The sequence below is a fragment of the Sphaerodactylus townsendi genome, linkage group LG07 (assembly GCF_021028975.2).
Source record: "Sphaerodactylus townsendi isolate TG3544 linkage group LG07, MPM_Stown_v2.3, whole genome shotgun sequence".
NCBI lineage: Eukaryota > Metazoa > Chordata > Lepidosauria > Squamata > Sphaerodactylidae > Sphaerodactylus > Sphaerodactylus townsendi.
The window spans coordinates 87,667,761-87,684,800 of NC_059431.1; the positions used below are offsets into that span (position 1 = coordinate 87,667,761).

At 41.8% G+C, this 17,040-nt stretch overlaps 1 protein-coding gene across 3 annotated transcripts in view; it reads left to right on the forward strand.

Annotated features, from left to right (window-relative positions):
* Positions 1 to 761: 761 nt before the first annotated feature.
* Positions 762 to 17,040, forward strand: part of DENND4C (DENN domain containing 4C) — a 72,296-nt gene continuing 56,017 nt past the window's right edge. For 2 of the 3 annotated variants that reach the window (XM_048503101.1, XM_048503102.1), the window contains exons 1-2: positions 762 to 932; positions 1,929 to 2,026. In XM_048503101.1, the coding sequence (XP_048359058.1) occupies positions 1,991 to 2,026 (36 nt within the window). In that variant the 5' untranslated portion in view covers positions 762 to 932; positions 1,929 to 1,990. The remainder of the gene's footprint in view (positions 933 to 1,928; positions 2,027 to 17,040) is intronic. The other variant, XM_048503103.1, reaches the window with a different exon arrangement.

Below are 17,040 nucleotides of genomic sequence, written 5' to 3' on the forward strand. Positions count from 1 at the left end.
TACATTAATTGTGACACTCTGCAGCATGAAGTTTGATGCTGGAGCGCACATAGAAATGCATACGGACTTCACAAGTTTATACTTTGAGGGGTTGTTATCCTGCTGTAGGACAATTATTATATTCTGGGATATCTGTAGCCCTCAGAACAAGCACCCACTTTGTCTTTTAGACTGATGGAGGATAAGCTATTTCAGTGTCAATGAATACAGCATAAAGTGGATGGAGTAGAGACTGTGTATAATATTAGAGAAAGGAAAGGGGTCTAGGCAGTGACCCTTGGGATGGGAATAATACCAGAGGAAGTCCCAGTTTTCAGATGATATATGTTGAAAGAGCAGATTTTTGTTTGGTGGATTCTCTTTCTTGTGTGAGTCACCGAAGAAGCAATGCTGGATGCTCTGTTCTGCCGTGTGCATAAACGGAGGGGTGGGGGTGGGGAAGCCTCCTCTGCCTCAAGGTCCTATCGGCGTTTACTCTGAAGCAAATGCTACGAGTTGCAATAAGCGTTCTCCCCAAGTAAGCGTGAGGAGGCAGTGTTGCCTGAGACAACAGTCAAGGAGAAAGGCTTGTGAGGATGCTCCCTGCCGGGGCGTTTCATAGTTTGCTGCCACTCAGCTGGCGAGGAGAAGCGTTCGCTCTCGCGCGCCTCCTGGCGAAGCGGCCGCGGCCTCTCGGCGTCTGGCCTCCTTTCCCCCCTCCTCAGTGCCGCCGCCTCCACCGCCTCCTGGGCGGGCCTTGGATCCGCCTCTAGCAGCTTGCGGGGGCGAAGGGAACATGGTGGCCGCTTCCTCTCTTGCAAAGAGCAGCCGCAGTGGCGAGTCCGGTTGCTCTCGAGGCGGGGAGAGGCGCTGAGGCGCAGGCAACGGCCGGAGCAGGCTCTGCTCTTCCTCTGTGCGGGAAAGGAGCCCCGCGTTTGGTGCTGCCGCTGCAGGTGAGTCCCCGGGAGAGCGGGGCGGGGGGAGGGGGGTGACAGACGAGCAAGCAGGGAGGCGCCGGGCTGCTCCTCTGAGTTCTCCTTGCATTTCCCGTTCCTGCCTTTGCAACTCTCTTGCCGTGCCTTGCACCCCGCCTCGGGAACAGGTAATCCCGGCTTCAGTGCGCCCGGGGAAGCAAAGCTGGGCGCGGGGACGGGATGGCCAGGCGACAACGTGAGTTATTTAGTAAACACGTCCTTCGCCTCTAACCTTCCCCCCCCCCCCGCCTGTTTTCTCCTCCACTCAGTGACTGGGGGGTTGCCAGATCGGTTTTGTTTTGAAATGGTGAATACTGCGTTGACTTGCGGCAAGCGAAATGCCCGACACGTCTTCTTCAGGGAGATGTTTTTGGAGGTGCGGAGGTCGGGTTTTACAGCCCAGTCCTGTGCAGAAGTTGGTCCAAATAACTTCAGGCGTCCAAGGAAACGTGTGGACCGTTGCTGCCTTCTTGCATAATCGTCTACATGTCCACAAAGACACAAGCCCCAGTATTTCAGAGAAGTTTATTCCCAGGTGGACTTGTATTGGAACCTTAATCTCTTCACACTCCTTGTGAGCTGCTTTCTGCTCCCCACACATGTCCTTACCTGCCCAGGTTTTCTGTGTGGTGGTTGAGAAAGAGCAAGTCACTGAGAAGAGGCCCCAGAGTGAAGTAATGGTTCGATATCTGTTCCCAACATCCTTGCTAGTACTTATATCTAATCTATCAGTGATTTTGTTCTTATGCCTAACAGCTAGTCTTGTATAGGTCTTTGTAGCCTGTCTACGCAGTCATCATCTGTAAATAGTTGTAAGGAATGCAGTGGCTAATTATACGCTCCAGACTCTTCTATGGTCAAAATCTTCCTGGTGCAAGTAAGCAAAGTTTTAATTATCCAGCTGAATCCAAATGCCTGGTGAAATTCATGCTTAGAGTTTCCTCTGTTTCTCTTTCCCTGGCTCTTTCCTTCTAGCTCTTGGCTTGCTCTGTGCCCAGCAGATGGAGGATTAGTTAGTTGAAAGGGGACCTCCTTGAATGCCAGCACAAAGGATACAGATGGCAGGTGCTGAGGTAGAGCTCTGGGCGCTTTCTACCTTATCTGCTTTGTTTCTCCTTCTCTAGCCCCTCCCTTCAGCTCCTGTGTGATTCCACTTAACTCTTGCAGGAAGTGGTGCAAAGAATCTTAATCACTGTTGCTTAGAAAATAACAGTAATAGGCTAGTTACTGAGATGGGTGTGAGTATATGTTACTCTCAATTTTGTATTTTCAAAAAGTAGAATCAAAATGGCATCAGCAAGAATAGTGCTTGAAAGTGTACTTCGGGGTTTCTGTTTACAGTATGTCTAGGGATTTGGTTATGTGAACTACTGTTGTTAAGTGTGTACTTTAGAGTACCTTGGCAGCATAGTGTAGTGTTCCAGTTTACTTCAGAAAATGTGGGGATGTTAGCTTGTTGTGATCATTGATCTGGCTGCCTTAGCTTATCTATCTACCATACTGTTGACGTTGGTATTTCTGTCTTGTAATTTTGTTGGTTGCATTTGTAGATGAGCTAGGGCACATTCTGACCGAGGTAACTGACTACTTCAAAACTACTTATCACGAATGAGACAGTTGGTCCGTTAGTGGTTTGGGAAACTGGAACATCCAGACCTTCAACAATGAATATGTGTAATATACATCCAGCATATTATCTAATGTAATTCATAAACACTTATGCCACAATAAATCTGTTGGGCTCCTAAGCTGACACAAGATTCTTTTGGATGGCAATAAATAAATGTGACTGCCTTCTGGATCTAAGAATACTGCCCTTTTTATTAGTTTAGTTGTCGTTTAAAAACTGTGAGTGTCAGCTACCCACTCAAAAGTCAAAATAGGAACTAGACTAGACATAAGACAGAAAAACAAACATGCAGTTTAAGAATAAAATTTGAAGGGACTGGAATAAAACATGGATTTTTTTTAAGAACAAGAGCTTACATCTAACGGTGACAGTTCTGTCTGTTTAACTACTATACTACCCCAATCACACACCAAAAAGAGGCTAGACCTCTTTAACAACAAATGAGCTGTACAGGTGAGGAGCACAGAACCATCCTTCTCTTGTAATACCAGAAGTGATCTGTGGATTCTGGAAGAAGATATATAAGGGGAAGAAAGTGGCACACAGGGAAGGCTTGGCACCATTAATTTGCGCACCAGTTTTGCTATTAACATCAGACTCTATGCATCTGGGGGGCCTGCATGGAACTATCTCTACTGTGTCTAGTTTAACCATAAATAACCTTATTCTTTTTATTGTAGCATATTCTATAAAAATTAAAAACTAAATTTTTTGAACAATCTAGTATTGGCATAAATTTCCCTAGTACAATGTTAAAATTTTAGTATAATTGAAATGTGAAAGCAGTATTGTTTTAGATTAATAATTTGCACGGGGGGGGGGGGGGCGTTAACCCTATAGAGAAATAATCCATGTCTTTTAGACAGACATTTTAGCTAGGTCAAATAGATAGACAGATCTAACTTTTGAGAACCTTTAGTTCTCTTCCAAATAAGATGTACAGTTGAACATTGTTGAAATTACATTATTGTATTGCTTTGGGTGGCTGAAGTAGCTGGCATGTCTGGATACGTTCAGAGCAGCTTCGATTGCACAGATCTGGCTTTGCCTATCTTTCTTTCTTTCCCTCTACAGACTTGTATTAAGTATTTTAATGTTATTTGTTGGTGAGGGACTGTGTTTAAGAAGCCTTAGATTTTCCTGCATTACCTGTAAAGAATTTCCTGATAGTGTCAAGCTGACTAACCGTGTTGGTGGAACATCTCATTCTGTACAACATGTCCTTAACTTTACTTGTGCATAGCCTTACAACATCATACATGTAACACTGCATGTACTATGTGCTAATTTTTTTAGAAGAAAGCTGGTTTATTACTATTTGCTAGAGGTTTTTGTTTGACTAAAAATCCAGTGACATAGTTCTTTGGAACAAGAGTTAGCAGTATGATTGCCAAAATTTCGTACTTAATAGTAAATCTGAAAAAGTAAACAGATGAAGAAATGAGTAGGAGCTGTTTCCATGGCAAGGAGCTGTCATAGATCAGCAGTAGACTACATCTTCTGTGTGTGCAAGTCCAGGTGGCCTAGGGTTGGGAAAGGCTTCTGTCAGGTAGCCACAGCTACCTCTGAGTAGAAGAGTAGGTTATTATTCTCTACTCACCTCTGCCTTAAGGAGTGCCAAAGTGGTTTATAATCATACAGGCACTTTGGGAGATAGGTGAGTGTTTTTTTAATTAGATTTTAGAAGTCCTGGAAATTTTTTTAAAATTCAAAACCCCCATTCCAGTATGGGGCTTCCCCCTGGCTTTTTTCAGATTTTCCAAAATGTCTTTGGTCTATTAAACCTGATTCCAAAAAATTCCAAGTTGCCTCTGAAGTCCACATAAGCTTGGAAGTGGCAGCTAGCAGAGAGCTGAATGCTGGGTCTAGCATTCAGCTCTGAGTTGCCGTCTCTGAGACCCACGTGGACTTTGAAGATGGCAAAGTAAGGCTGAATACTGGGCTGAGCTTGACCAAGTCCAGCGTTCAGCTCTGCGCCACTGCTACCTCCATAGTCCATATAGTCTTTGGAGGAGATGGCGCAGGGTTGAATGCTGGGTCCAGCTGGCTGAGCCCAGTGTTCAACTGTCTGCCATCTCCAAGTCCGTGTAGACTGCGCCTGTCAGCAGATAAGGAAGGGAGAGAGAAAGCAGGAAAGGGATTTCCTCATCTTTTTTTTCTTAATGGAGGCCGGGCCATTGTGGCCCGAAAAATGCTGAAATAATTTGGCATTTTTGGGGATCTGCTTTTTATCACCCTTATACTGCTGCCATTTTCATTCAGTTTGGGTTTGGTGAATGCAGAAACCTAGTTTTGAGAGAACTGTGACTGTCCCAAGGTCACTCAGCAGGCTTCATGTGGAGGATTAGGGAATCAGACCTGGTTCTCTAGATTAGAGTCTGTCACTCTTAGCCCTACATCACACTGATAGAGGATAGTGGGCTAGAGATAAACCTGTGACCTGGTAAGGTACAAATGCTTTAGGTCTTGATTCATGCAGCATGTTCTGAACTTAGGTGGTAAACATATTTGTGTGTATGGATAGGTGATGTGCTAATGAAGGTGGAGACTGGAGAGCAGGGGAAATAAGGAACCAATAGATACTTTATTTAGCAAGATCTTGAAAAAATACTGCATGGCCAATTTTTGTTGTAGCAGATGCATGATGTCTTGTTCTGCTTGAGTGGTAGACTTCATTCCTAAAGCAAGTATTTAATTTTGAGTGCCCAAAGAATGGCATATCTAAAACAATTCATTCTTTTACAGTTCCCACTTTCCTGAGCAGTAAGGTTTGGAAGACAAGCTTTTATTGGGTTAGTTTTCTTGTGAAGAAAAATTCAATTGAGTTTTATATTTTGTAGTTTTGCAATACCACAAATATACAGACAGGGTGGTGGTGAAGTTGAATACAAATTTCAACGTTTGTTTCTTGGTGAGTGAGATGTATTATGCATTCCAGTAGGAATGACATCAAAGGATACTAACCAAATACTTTCAGTTATCAGGTATGTGAAAGCCAAGAGGCAAGGTCATTCTTACAGGTCCAGAGAGCATGATTGCATAATGTTTGTTGATAGGGATAGTATTCATTCCATGGCCCTCTTTCTTAGACAGCATGTTTTGTTTTTATTTAAAAATTGCTATTCTGCTACACCACAGTATTCCCAAATTGCCTTACAAATATAGCATACAAAATGATATAGAAAAACAATAAAACCATACTGCAGAATAGACAAGTTGTCAGAAGCAGCAGCAGAAAACAATGCAAATAGGAACGTGTCTAAGTTATGACACCCCTTACACAATGCAGACTGGATTGTAAAAGTAGAAGATAGTGCATTCAAGGAAGAAGATAATATACAATAACATTGCAATAGTCTACAGCCATGTTCCCTTATAAATCTGCCCTCCTAGACTCTTCCATTATATTGTAATTCTAAACTCTCTGTGCAAAGGGGAGTGATTCTACAATTTTTATGTCTAAAGGTGCTGTGTACAGACAGTTGCCAGTCTTACCAGGCTTTGTCCAGATGATGGAACAACCAACTAACCTATGGAATGGCTGCAGAATGGGCGTGATATGCATGCTCTTCATATCTCAAAATATGTGTGATACACGTTCAGTAACTCAACCGCTGCCTTCTATGCCAGTTGGAGTTTCTGAGTTGACTTTAAGAGCATAGTCCATATACAGAGAGCATAGTCCATATAGACTTTAAGAGCATAGTCCACAGATCCATATAGATTGCATTGTCAAAGGCTTTAATGGCTGGATTCAACTGGTTGTGGTGGGTTTTCCAGGCTGTGGGGCCATGGTCTGGTAGATCTTGTTCCTAATGTTTCGCCTGCATCTGTGGCTGGCATCTTCAGAGGTGTATCACAGAGAAAAGTCTGTTTCACACTGTGTCTAGTGAGAAGGGAACATTTAGTAGGATATATTGTCCATGTCCCAGGGTGGGGAACCAATCAGTAAGTGTTTGGGTGAAAATTGCTATGCAAAGGTGTGGTTGAGTGCATTGTATTGTGAGTGGAGTTGGGGTTATCAGTCCATTTTTTAAGTACTGATAGCCAAGATTTGTTAATTTTTATAGTCTCTTCTTTCTTGTTGAACAACTTCATGTATGAAAGAAACTGGAATGAAATGATCCATGCTCAAACCAGATGGTGTGCTTGACATTTTTAGTGTCTCAATTATCCTACAGCTGACATCCAAGGCAGAAGATATTTGAGGGGTTTTGCAAGCAATTTTTTTTCTAAATGTGTTAGGACTAATAATTAATTCCTAAGATTTTAAGGACTCAGACTCTGGTCAATAGATCTCTTAAACAACACCTCAACCTATATGGAAAACTGAGTCCATGTTCATACCTATTTCTCCGCCTAATGTGGATTGCATTATCTCCAGCAACACAATCATCAGATGTTTTAAATCTCGTATTGTAGAGGCTTACCAGTCTCAATATTGAGAGGTCCCTGCCAGAATCACAGCTCATTCAGTACACAGCTCTGCTATAGATGCCACTTTAGCTAAAAAGACTTCCACTGAGGAAATATGCAATGCAACCCTATGGTCTTCATTGTCAACTTTTCTTAAAGCATTATAAAATCAATGCTTGCAGCTCTTCAGATGCAGCCATTGGAAGAAAGGTGCTACAACACATTCATACCTCTTAACTAACTCTCTTTCTACAATGACCCCCCCCCCCATTTTTGTTGGGACACTACTCTGGGAGGTCCCACAAGATGTCCTCTGCTCAGTAGGGAACGACACATACTCAGTGGAAGTTGGATACATATGATTTATGGTCCTTCTCCTCTGAGCAAGGAGGACATCTTTCCCCCCCAAGTCATCGTAACTACATAAGACAACCTTGTACTTCTTACCATATGCTCCTTCTCTAATAAACATTAAGTGTTATAAGTTTGTTTTAGATGTTATGATTGCACTAATTAGTTCAAGACTGCTCTGGGGAGTTTCCACACTGAAGAAGATGGGCGGGTTCATCACAAACAGGAAGGAGAAAAAAGTAATTTTCTTCCTCCCCAATAGAATGGTGAGAAACACCCACAAGATGTCCTCTTTGCTCAGAGAAGAAGGACCATTCACGGTATCTACCCAACTGTCGTTCTCCTTTTCTTTTCAATTGCCCTTCACTGGAAATGGGTAGTTTTGCTTCATCTCCTCATCAGGTGTGGTTGATTCAGCCAGTTGTTGCTGAATGCAGTAGAACAACATCCCCTCAGAGGCTACCTGTTGTGTCTGATCTGGGTTTGCCTCCCTGCATGCAGGTAGCAGGCTCAAAAGCGTAATATTCAGAAACATGGAGTGGGGGGTAGGTTATTTTCTAGGTGGTTCTTTCCCACTTAAATGTACCTCCTGATATCTCAGCTATCACTGACTTAGCCAAAAGAAGTTTGTGAGGAGGGTGTGTGTATGTGAGAAGCGTTCTGCTGATAGCAGGTTTTAAAGTACAAAGGAAAACAGGTGACTGGATCAGAGAAATAAGTTGCTCTCTAGCAATCATGAGCAAATGGGACATCTTCATTGGCAGGAAACAGTGAGTTAAAGCCGAACAAAACAAGCCTTAAGTCAAGAGGTGTTATAGGAGGCAGACTTTTTCTCTTCTATGCTTTTCAGACCAGACTTACCATTATGCTTACCAGACATGCTATGGCATAGTAATTGTTCTGAATCCTTAAGAAATTGAAAATTACTTTGTAAAGAATCATACATAATGATACTAAGTATAAAATGTTTTTGCTTGTAGAGCTGCAATTTAGTAGATCAATTTATGATTTGAGAATTATGACTGTGCTTGTTTTTAGAACATTATGGTAAAAAGGGAATTTAAAATAATATTGACAATTGCCTTTCCTGCTAATAATAGAAAAGGATAATAAATATGATCTATGAAATCCTTGGTATATTATCTTACAAAATTTAAAAACAAATTAAATTCAGTCTGATAAACAGATAAACTGATCTCCCCCTCTCTTTCTTTGGCAGCTGTCATCTATATACTCATAGGAAAGTTGGCCCAAAGAGGCAATACCTAAATTCAGTGACTGTAGCTGTGAACTGACAAGACAGATCTTTTTATAAGCCTAAAAAGGACCCCTGGCTAACAGAAAAATGTGAAATTTAAAAAATGTACTGGGAGGTTGAAGAATCACAAAAATGATAAATGTAGCACCTGTAGCTTTAAGCAACAGATTCCCTCCCTATTGCTAGGTAACCTCAGCATTACCAGGTTTTGTTTCTATGTGCAAAAGGGAGAAGAAGAGGGCTGGGTCATTTCCATGTCTATTGTGACCTTTTAGGGAGGACTCATTGGGATCGAGCTTGCCTGGGGTTGTCAGATTCAGGCTGGGAAATTCCTGGAGATTGTCAGATTCAGGCTGGGAAATTCCTGGAGATTTTTTTCCAAGGCAGGGCTCCGGCAGAAGAGACGCCTCAACCAAATGTAATTGAATCAATTCTCCAAAGCAGTAATTTTGTTGCGGGGACAGATCTCTGTTATCTGGAGACAGGGGAAATAGTTGCCAGCCTCCAGTTGGATGCTAGCAATCACCTGGAATTACAACTGCTCTCCAAATGACAGATCAGTTTCCCTGGAGAAAATGGATGCTTTGGTGGATGGATAGCATCACTCCCCTCCCCTCCCCAAACCTCACCCTCTCAAGGCTCTATCCCAAATCTGCGGGTATTTCACAACCTGGAGCTGGCAATTCTAAAATGGATCTGGTATCTGTAGTTGGGAGATATGTTATGATTCCAGGAGATCTCCAGGCCCCACCTGGAGGTTGGAAACATTAGGAGAGAAGGAAGCAGGAGAAGGAAAGAGGCTATAGGTGTTTTCAGGAACATAAAAGAGGAAATAATGGGGAGGGAGAAATAAGATGCCTCCTGCAAGTCCATGGCAGATTCCCACGTGTAGTACCTAATCACCATGTCTTTGTGGATTTTTGGAATGCAAAAATCATTTGGATGAATGTGTTGCCTAAAAATATTTTTAAAGGAGAAAATTAGACTTATGGAGCAAAGTTATAGGAAGACTTGTTTCCTCTGGCTGCCTGAATTACACTGTCATCATGAGTAAGAAATTTGCACAATGATTCTAACAAATTATATCCTCCTTCCTTCTGCTGAAACTCCTGTCTCATGTGGAAGAGTTGAGGATTTATTTCAAATATGTATAAGCAAGCATACAGGATCTGCAACCTGCGGCTCTCCAGATGTTCATGAACTACAATTCTCATCAGCCCCTGCCAGCATGGCCAATTGGCCATGCTGACAGGGGCTGATGGGAATCATAGTTCATGAACATCTGGATAGCCGCAGGTGCAGACCCCACAGTTTTCTAAGTATTTGGTATTTTTGTCCAATTTTATAACTTCTATCAGCTTTAGGATTTATCTCAGCTGAATCACAGCGTAGTTTTCAGATGTTTTGTTCCATCTTTTATTTTTTTTACCAGAGGACCAAAGTGAGTTTTTGTCTGAACCATTTTTAAGGCATCTGATTCTGGAAGGTTTTTCTTATTTCCTGTGAAATGGTTCGCATTTGAATATGAATTCTCCAAACATGTAAGTGTTGCATAGTAAGGATATTTTTACTGCTAAGCACAGTGTTTATCATGGAAATAGTTGAAAGCACATGATGTGAATGACTTGTCCTTACCATCTGGTGCTTGATAAGGCTCTTTTGACATAACTGACAGAAAATGGTAACAGGATCATTTGCAATCATGTGTTAACGGCTTTTGTTAAGAGTTGGTAGAAAATAGTGGATCATATTCTGGCTTTTCTGTTCTCATGGTTTTTATAGCATGTAAAGTAGCAAATACATAGTAGGGACTTCCTGCATTTGGTGTTCCAAGAACCATCTCACTTTGTAAGAAGCCTGAGAAGTTCAGTGAAGAAAATTAATCAGAAAAGCTGTCTTTTGCTGATCAAATTCTTATTTCAATTAAAGATGTGAAGGCCTGGAAAAAATGGATTTTTAAAATTTTTTTGTGAGACTTTAAAAACAATTTGTAATGGAAAAATTGGAAACCTGGAAGTATTGAAAAAACTCTTATGAAATATTTTTTTTTTAGAATTAGTTAAATGTTTTCAAAGACATACATGGCTTTGGATTTCGGTGCCTAGAATTAGACACAATATTCCAGGTGAGATTTGACTAATGCAGAACAGAGAGGTAGTATTACGTCCCTCAAGCTAGACCAGGGGTCTGCAACCTGCAGCTCTCCAGATGTTCATGGACTATAAATCCCATTAGCCCCTGCCAGCATAGCCAATTGCAGACCCCTGAGCTAGACATTATACTCCTATTGATGCAGTCCAGAATTGCATTGGCTTTCTTGTCTGCTGCATCACCCAGTTGACTCATATTCAGTTTGTAGTCTACTAAGAGTCCCAGATCCCTTTCACATGTGCTGTTGTCAAGCCAGGTGTCACCTATCCGATATCTGTGCATTTCATTTTTTTCTGTGTATATCTCAGTCGTACACCTGGAAGGTTACCTAATCTTCTGAGGGGAGCATGTAGGACTTTCATTGAGCACTTTCACACATTCTTCATAATGGACCTTCAATCCACTTACAGTGTACTTTGCAACTGGATTTTATTGTGTGAAATGGCAAAATGCACTTGATCGCTAAAGTGCATTGAGAATGGATTAAATGTGCATTATTCATTCTGTATAGAAGTGGTGTAAAATTGCAGGTCAACTGTTGCATACCTTCTATTGTCCTCTTGACCAGGTGTTGCTGAACTTGTGGCTGTTTTTTTCACCTCTCTCTCAAACCACTGTGATACATACGCACACAGGTTGGATAACTGTTGTTCACCGCCCGGAGCCCCCCGGGGATCGGGCGGTATATAAATTGAAAAAATAAATAAATAAATAAATAACAATTGGCTTTTGCTCCCTTGCTGGAGGGAAAATAGATCAAAAGGAGATAGGACAGAAACTGTACTAAAGCCTCAGAGGAAAACTCTGAAGAGAACTGAGCTTCCTGTAATGAATAGCAAAAATTAAGGTACATATGCTGAGATAGCATAGTGTGCATCAGTTTGCAGTTTCCCCTTAAGCATTGGGTATATTTGCTATTTTATAGAAAACTAAGGCATTTGTAACTTTTTGAAGTCATGAAGATGTGAAATGCTGTAATTTTATATGCTGAGTAAGTTCTAAAATATGCATTTATCATGTTAAAACAATAAAATGTGTCCAGATTTATAGGACCATAAGTGTTGCATATATTCCAGTTTTTCCCCAAAATTTTGCCCCCCCAAAGCTGTTTTTTTTCTATGACTTCAAAATTTCCAAAAGATTTGCATTTCTAATTCCAACTCAGAATAAAAAGGAGTTCTAGTGTGAGTTTTAACTCACAAAAAAACTTATGCTGGAATAAAGCTTGTTCATCTTTAAGGTGCCACTGGACTCCTGTTTTATTCCTCTGCTACAGATAAATATGGTTATGTATGTGTAAAATTATATTAAGTTGCAGCTGATTTATGGGGACCTAGTGTTTTTATTTCCCTTTAAGTTGAAATGTGAGTGGGTAGCAGTGTCTGGAAAAAAAGAAGGTATTCAATTGGCAGGGTTTCTCTCTGCTCTGTCTCTGTGGCATTTGTGAACCAGTTTTCATTATTTCTGGTTCTTGCAATGATTAGATTGGAAGAGTGTTTTGCCATCCTTCCCTGCGCCCCCCCCCCCTCCCCAAGGAGTCAGAATAACTTTCATTTTGTCTAAACGCAGGGTTGAGAAGCAGATTGTTGTAAAGTAGGTTGATTGTTTTGTGCTGCTGCAAGGGGGAGTTGCTTTTTAGGGATGCTGAGTCTTACACTGGTTGGAAGAGCTTTTCATGCCAGTGGAAGGCTGCTCGCACTGGATGAAAGCCTCATCTTGAGTGGAGTTGATCCATAGGATCCAACACACACAGTCCTTGTTTTTGTTACAGTTGTTTTTCTGCAGCATATGAATCTGCCAAGGCAACTTCAAAATGTGATGATTCACTGGAAATCTGAGTCACAAAAGCATTTTACTTAAAAATAAGAATGTAGTCAAGAAAGGTTTGCACAACTGTTAGAAAAAGATCTAGGATGGGTCTGATTGTGACCTTGGAATATATATTTCATTTGGTAGCTTTTCTCATGGTTATAGGTAGATTTTGAGTACATTTGTCCCTACCTTCACCCTATAGTTTTGCTTCTAGATGTCTAAATCATTCTTAGATGGCTTTCATTTCTAAGATGCTAACTCTATGAATAATAGTTCTCATTTTCTAAAAAAAGACACTGTAGATACAGTATCTGCAGATACTGTAACCTGCAGATAAAATATTTCTGTGGCTGAATTGTACAGAAAATTTTCAGATCAAGAAAACTTATGGAGGTAAATGTTTAAGAGATGGTTCTTTTGTCAATGTAATTCAAACCTATACTTCTGCTAATAGTGTATGTAGTCTTCATAGGGTATAGATCAAGGTGAGCTCCTCTAAAGTCTTTTCCTTTTGCTGCTGCTTCTGCTACTCTGCTGGGGAGGGAAGAGGTAGACTTCAGCTACCTGATGATTTTCATCTGCTGCATGGACAGGGCAGTTGAGTGTATTGTCGAAGACTTTCACGGCCAGACTCAACTGGTTGTTGTGAGCTTTCCGGGCTGTGTGTCCATAATCTGGTAGATCTTGTTCCTGGGCACAGTGTTTAACACACTTCCCTCTGTGATACACCTGTGAAGATGCCAGCCACAGATGCGGGCGAAATGTTAGAAACAAGATCTACCAGACCATGGCCACACAGCCCAGAAAGCCCACAACAATCAGGGCAGTTGAGCTTGCTGTGCCTACAAGAGGCATGCTGGTGGCTGAAAAGTGGTGGTACAGAACTAGTGGGAGAGTCCCAGGCCCTTTTTTATTGGCTTAAGGGGTAGGGTGATGTGAGTGGTCTCATGGTTAAATATGAGTTGGGAGGATTGTTTTTGGCACAATTGGATGCAGAGGGGGCATCTATTTATCTGCCTCCTTTGCTGCTGTGGCTGGGCGTGATGGTCAGTGTTGATGGTGCACAGGGCTGGCATGAGAGGATAACCCTGGAAGAGCGTACTGTAATCATGGTTGGGAAACAGGAGAGCGATTCGCTAGCATCGTCCTTTCAAGTGGGAGACAGAGGGCTGGCCTGCCTGCCAACTAATGTGGTTTGAGGTGGTCTCTAACCTAGGGGCTTATAGCTGGGTCAGGGGATGTGCCTGGGTGGGGAGGTGGAGGAGGGCCTGGGATCCATATTCCAGGGCTGATGGACAACGGGTTCTATGGTGTTGGGGCACAAAGAGATAGTGCACAGAGAAGGGGTCCCAGATATTTGTATACTATCACCCCTTCTACCCTGCCCCCCAACCTTGGGAGAGCAGAGGTACACATTGTCCAGCCAACTGGCCTGGTGCTGCTGCTTGTGATTGCCAGGTCAGTCCAAAATAAATTTGTCCTCTTCTGGGACTTGATTCTGGATGGGAAAGGGGACTGACCTCGTGTGCATCACAGAGACCTGGATGGGCGAGCTGGGGGCCCTAGCACTTACCTAGTTCTGCTGCCTGGTTTACTGTGTGCAGCACCACCCTAGACTGGTGGGGTGGGGTGGAGGAGTGAGTGGCTGTGGTCCATAAAGATTCCATCACCTTCTGGTAAGTATTATGTTCCTGCAACATTAACAACATTGTGTGAGTTGTACAATAAGTTTTCACCTGATGAGGTTCTTGAAGTAGACTATTTGGACCTTTCTGTAACTTAGAGGCTGGAAAGTCACCAGTTTAAAAAGGTAACTAAGAGGTAAAGGTAATAATGAAGATCAGTTAACTGTCATTCCATGTTCAGAATTTCTTTTAGTTTGCCTATACCAGTGGTGGCGAACCTTTGGCACTCCAGATGTTATGGACTACAATTCCCATCAGCCCCTGCCAGCATAGCCAATTGGCCATGCTGGTAGGGGCTGATGGGAACTGTAGTCCATAACATCTGGAGTGCCAAAGGTTCGCCACCACGGGCCTATACCATTTGCTTCTGTTTTCACTATTTCAAGATAAACCATTCCCAAATTGCTGAATTTTCGAAGATAGATTCGTGATTTCTGGGCAAACTGAGGTGGCTGTCCTCAGTTTGGGATATGGATCTCATCTTTGCAGAGTCTCATATTGTGGGACTAAGGTACTGTTGTTACTTTTGTTTCAGATAAAGATAGTAGCAACATCCTGAGTATTTCTTCTGATCTGAGGTTTAATCTCAAGACGTTTGATGTGAAAAATCTCTGTCTCAGAAAGTGACAGAGTATTTGTCTGAAAAGTTTAGATGTGCTTAGTAATTATGAGTAGGACTGGAGAATTACTGAGGGGGAGAGTGTCTCTTGTTAAAACAGATATGCTTTGAGGTTAGTAAGCTTCAAAATAGTCCATCTCCATGTGATTTCCCTGAACATAATCACCTACTGTTGGGAGAGAGTATGTGTATAAGTAGTGTTGGTGTGTGTTATGTAAATGAACAGAATGAGTACTTGAAAGCAACTTCCAGCTGTTGGACTTTGTATAGATGCAGGCACCTTTTTAAATGTCAAGTCACAGGCAACTTATGGTGACCCCGCAGGGTTTTCTAGGCAAGAGAGATTTATAGATGGTTTGCCATTCCCTTTCTCTGCATAGTGATGTGGTATTCCTTGGTGGTCTCCCTTCCAAATACTGGCAAGGGTCGACCTGGCTTAGCTTCTGAGATCTGATGAGATCGAGCTAGCCTGAGCCATCCAGGTCGGGGCAGGTGGTAATTTTACTTATATGGACTTCACAGTGATCACATTATTTTCCAAGTTCCGTGTATTATGTTTGAAAAAAATTCTTTGGGTTGCCAGTTTATATCCAAAGCTTCTGTGTTTGTTTCTTCTTCCAGAACAGTGGTTCTCAACCTTCCCAATTCCGGGACCCTTTAATACAGTTCCTCATGTTGTGGTGACCCCCAACCCTAACATTTATCTATTTTACAGATGGAGAACACTGATGCAGAGAGTCTTAGGCGACCCCTGTGAAAGGGTCATTCGACCCCCAGGTTGAGAGCCACTGTTCCAGAAGAACTTTGTGTTATGGAAGTGTCGTGTTATGGAAACTGTGTGAAGTTATGTATTTTTAAAGTTACGAAGAAATCAACTATCTTTCGTTGTTTATATGTTTTCATTGCAATAGAAATTGAGTGAAGAAAGATCTTTAGTATTATGCTGATCTTCAGTATCATGCTGACGAATAAGATTACAGTGCCAAGATTTTCTGCTGAAACCTGTCTCATGACTCCGTGGTTTATATATGCGAAGATATGGAAATCTTCTGTGAATGTTTTTTTAAAAAACTTGAGGCGTTGTGTTTGAGCCCTTCTTCCTACCTCTCCTCTGCTCCCCCTCACTACGCAAAGAAGTAAGTGCCCAAACTGGGATAGAGTACATTTAGTTGACTCTGGAATCTCCTAAATTAACCCTGGATGTTGAAACCACTGCAGTGTGCTGAACATTAGGGGAGAGGCCACTTGTAAATTACTGTGAGATCTGTTTCAGGCATTCACTTCTGCAATTTAAGAGAAGCTCATGAGTCTGTAGTCTGCTGGCAGGTTTTCTTCATGTGGCACTGAAGCAGTAGCGGGAAGTAACATCTAAGCAGCATGACGAGTACCACGTTTCTAGCGCGCTGTATAATAGGAAGTACAGTATCTCCTTGACCTTCAAGCCAGCAACTGATATTTATCACCAGAGATTTTTGAAATGTAGGTTATGATGGTTGGAGTAGTGTTTGAGTTTCATCCAGTTGTTTAGTGGAGACAGTATTTCATTTACTAATAGGAACCATAATCTTCTCAGGGTAGAATTGTATATAGGTGGGGGTTTTGTGTGGGTAGTCAATATTTGTCGTCAGTATTTCATGCAAATACATTACATTGCATGTTCTATGTTTTATTGATTTCTGAAAGACTCCAGACCACAGGGAAGCTTGTCAGGTTTTCCCTCTGCTATGAGGGAATAATGTCTGTGTTTTAACTTAAAACAAGTTTTATATATTTTCCTTTTATAAAAGTTGGAGTGTATGGCAAATAATCAGCTATGGCTGTGTATTGTAACAGTCTGAGAGTTTTAAAAATGATCATCCATCCATTGATTTGAGAACAGTCTGTAAATTTGGTTCTTAGCTACCATTTTTGTGGAATTGGTTTTTGGCCGATCAACAAGTGTGTGTTATAATATAATATTACAAATTAGTTAGTAGCCTGAATAGCCCTGACTAGCCCATTTTCTCCAGAGCATGTAAGCTCAGCAGGGTTGGTCATGGTTAGTCCTTGGATGGGAGACCACCAAGGATATCCAGGGTTACTATGTGGAGGAAGTCAATGACAAACCATCTCTGTTCATCTCTTGCCTTGAAAACTCCGTGGTCCTGGGTTTGTCATTAGTCAAT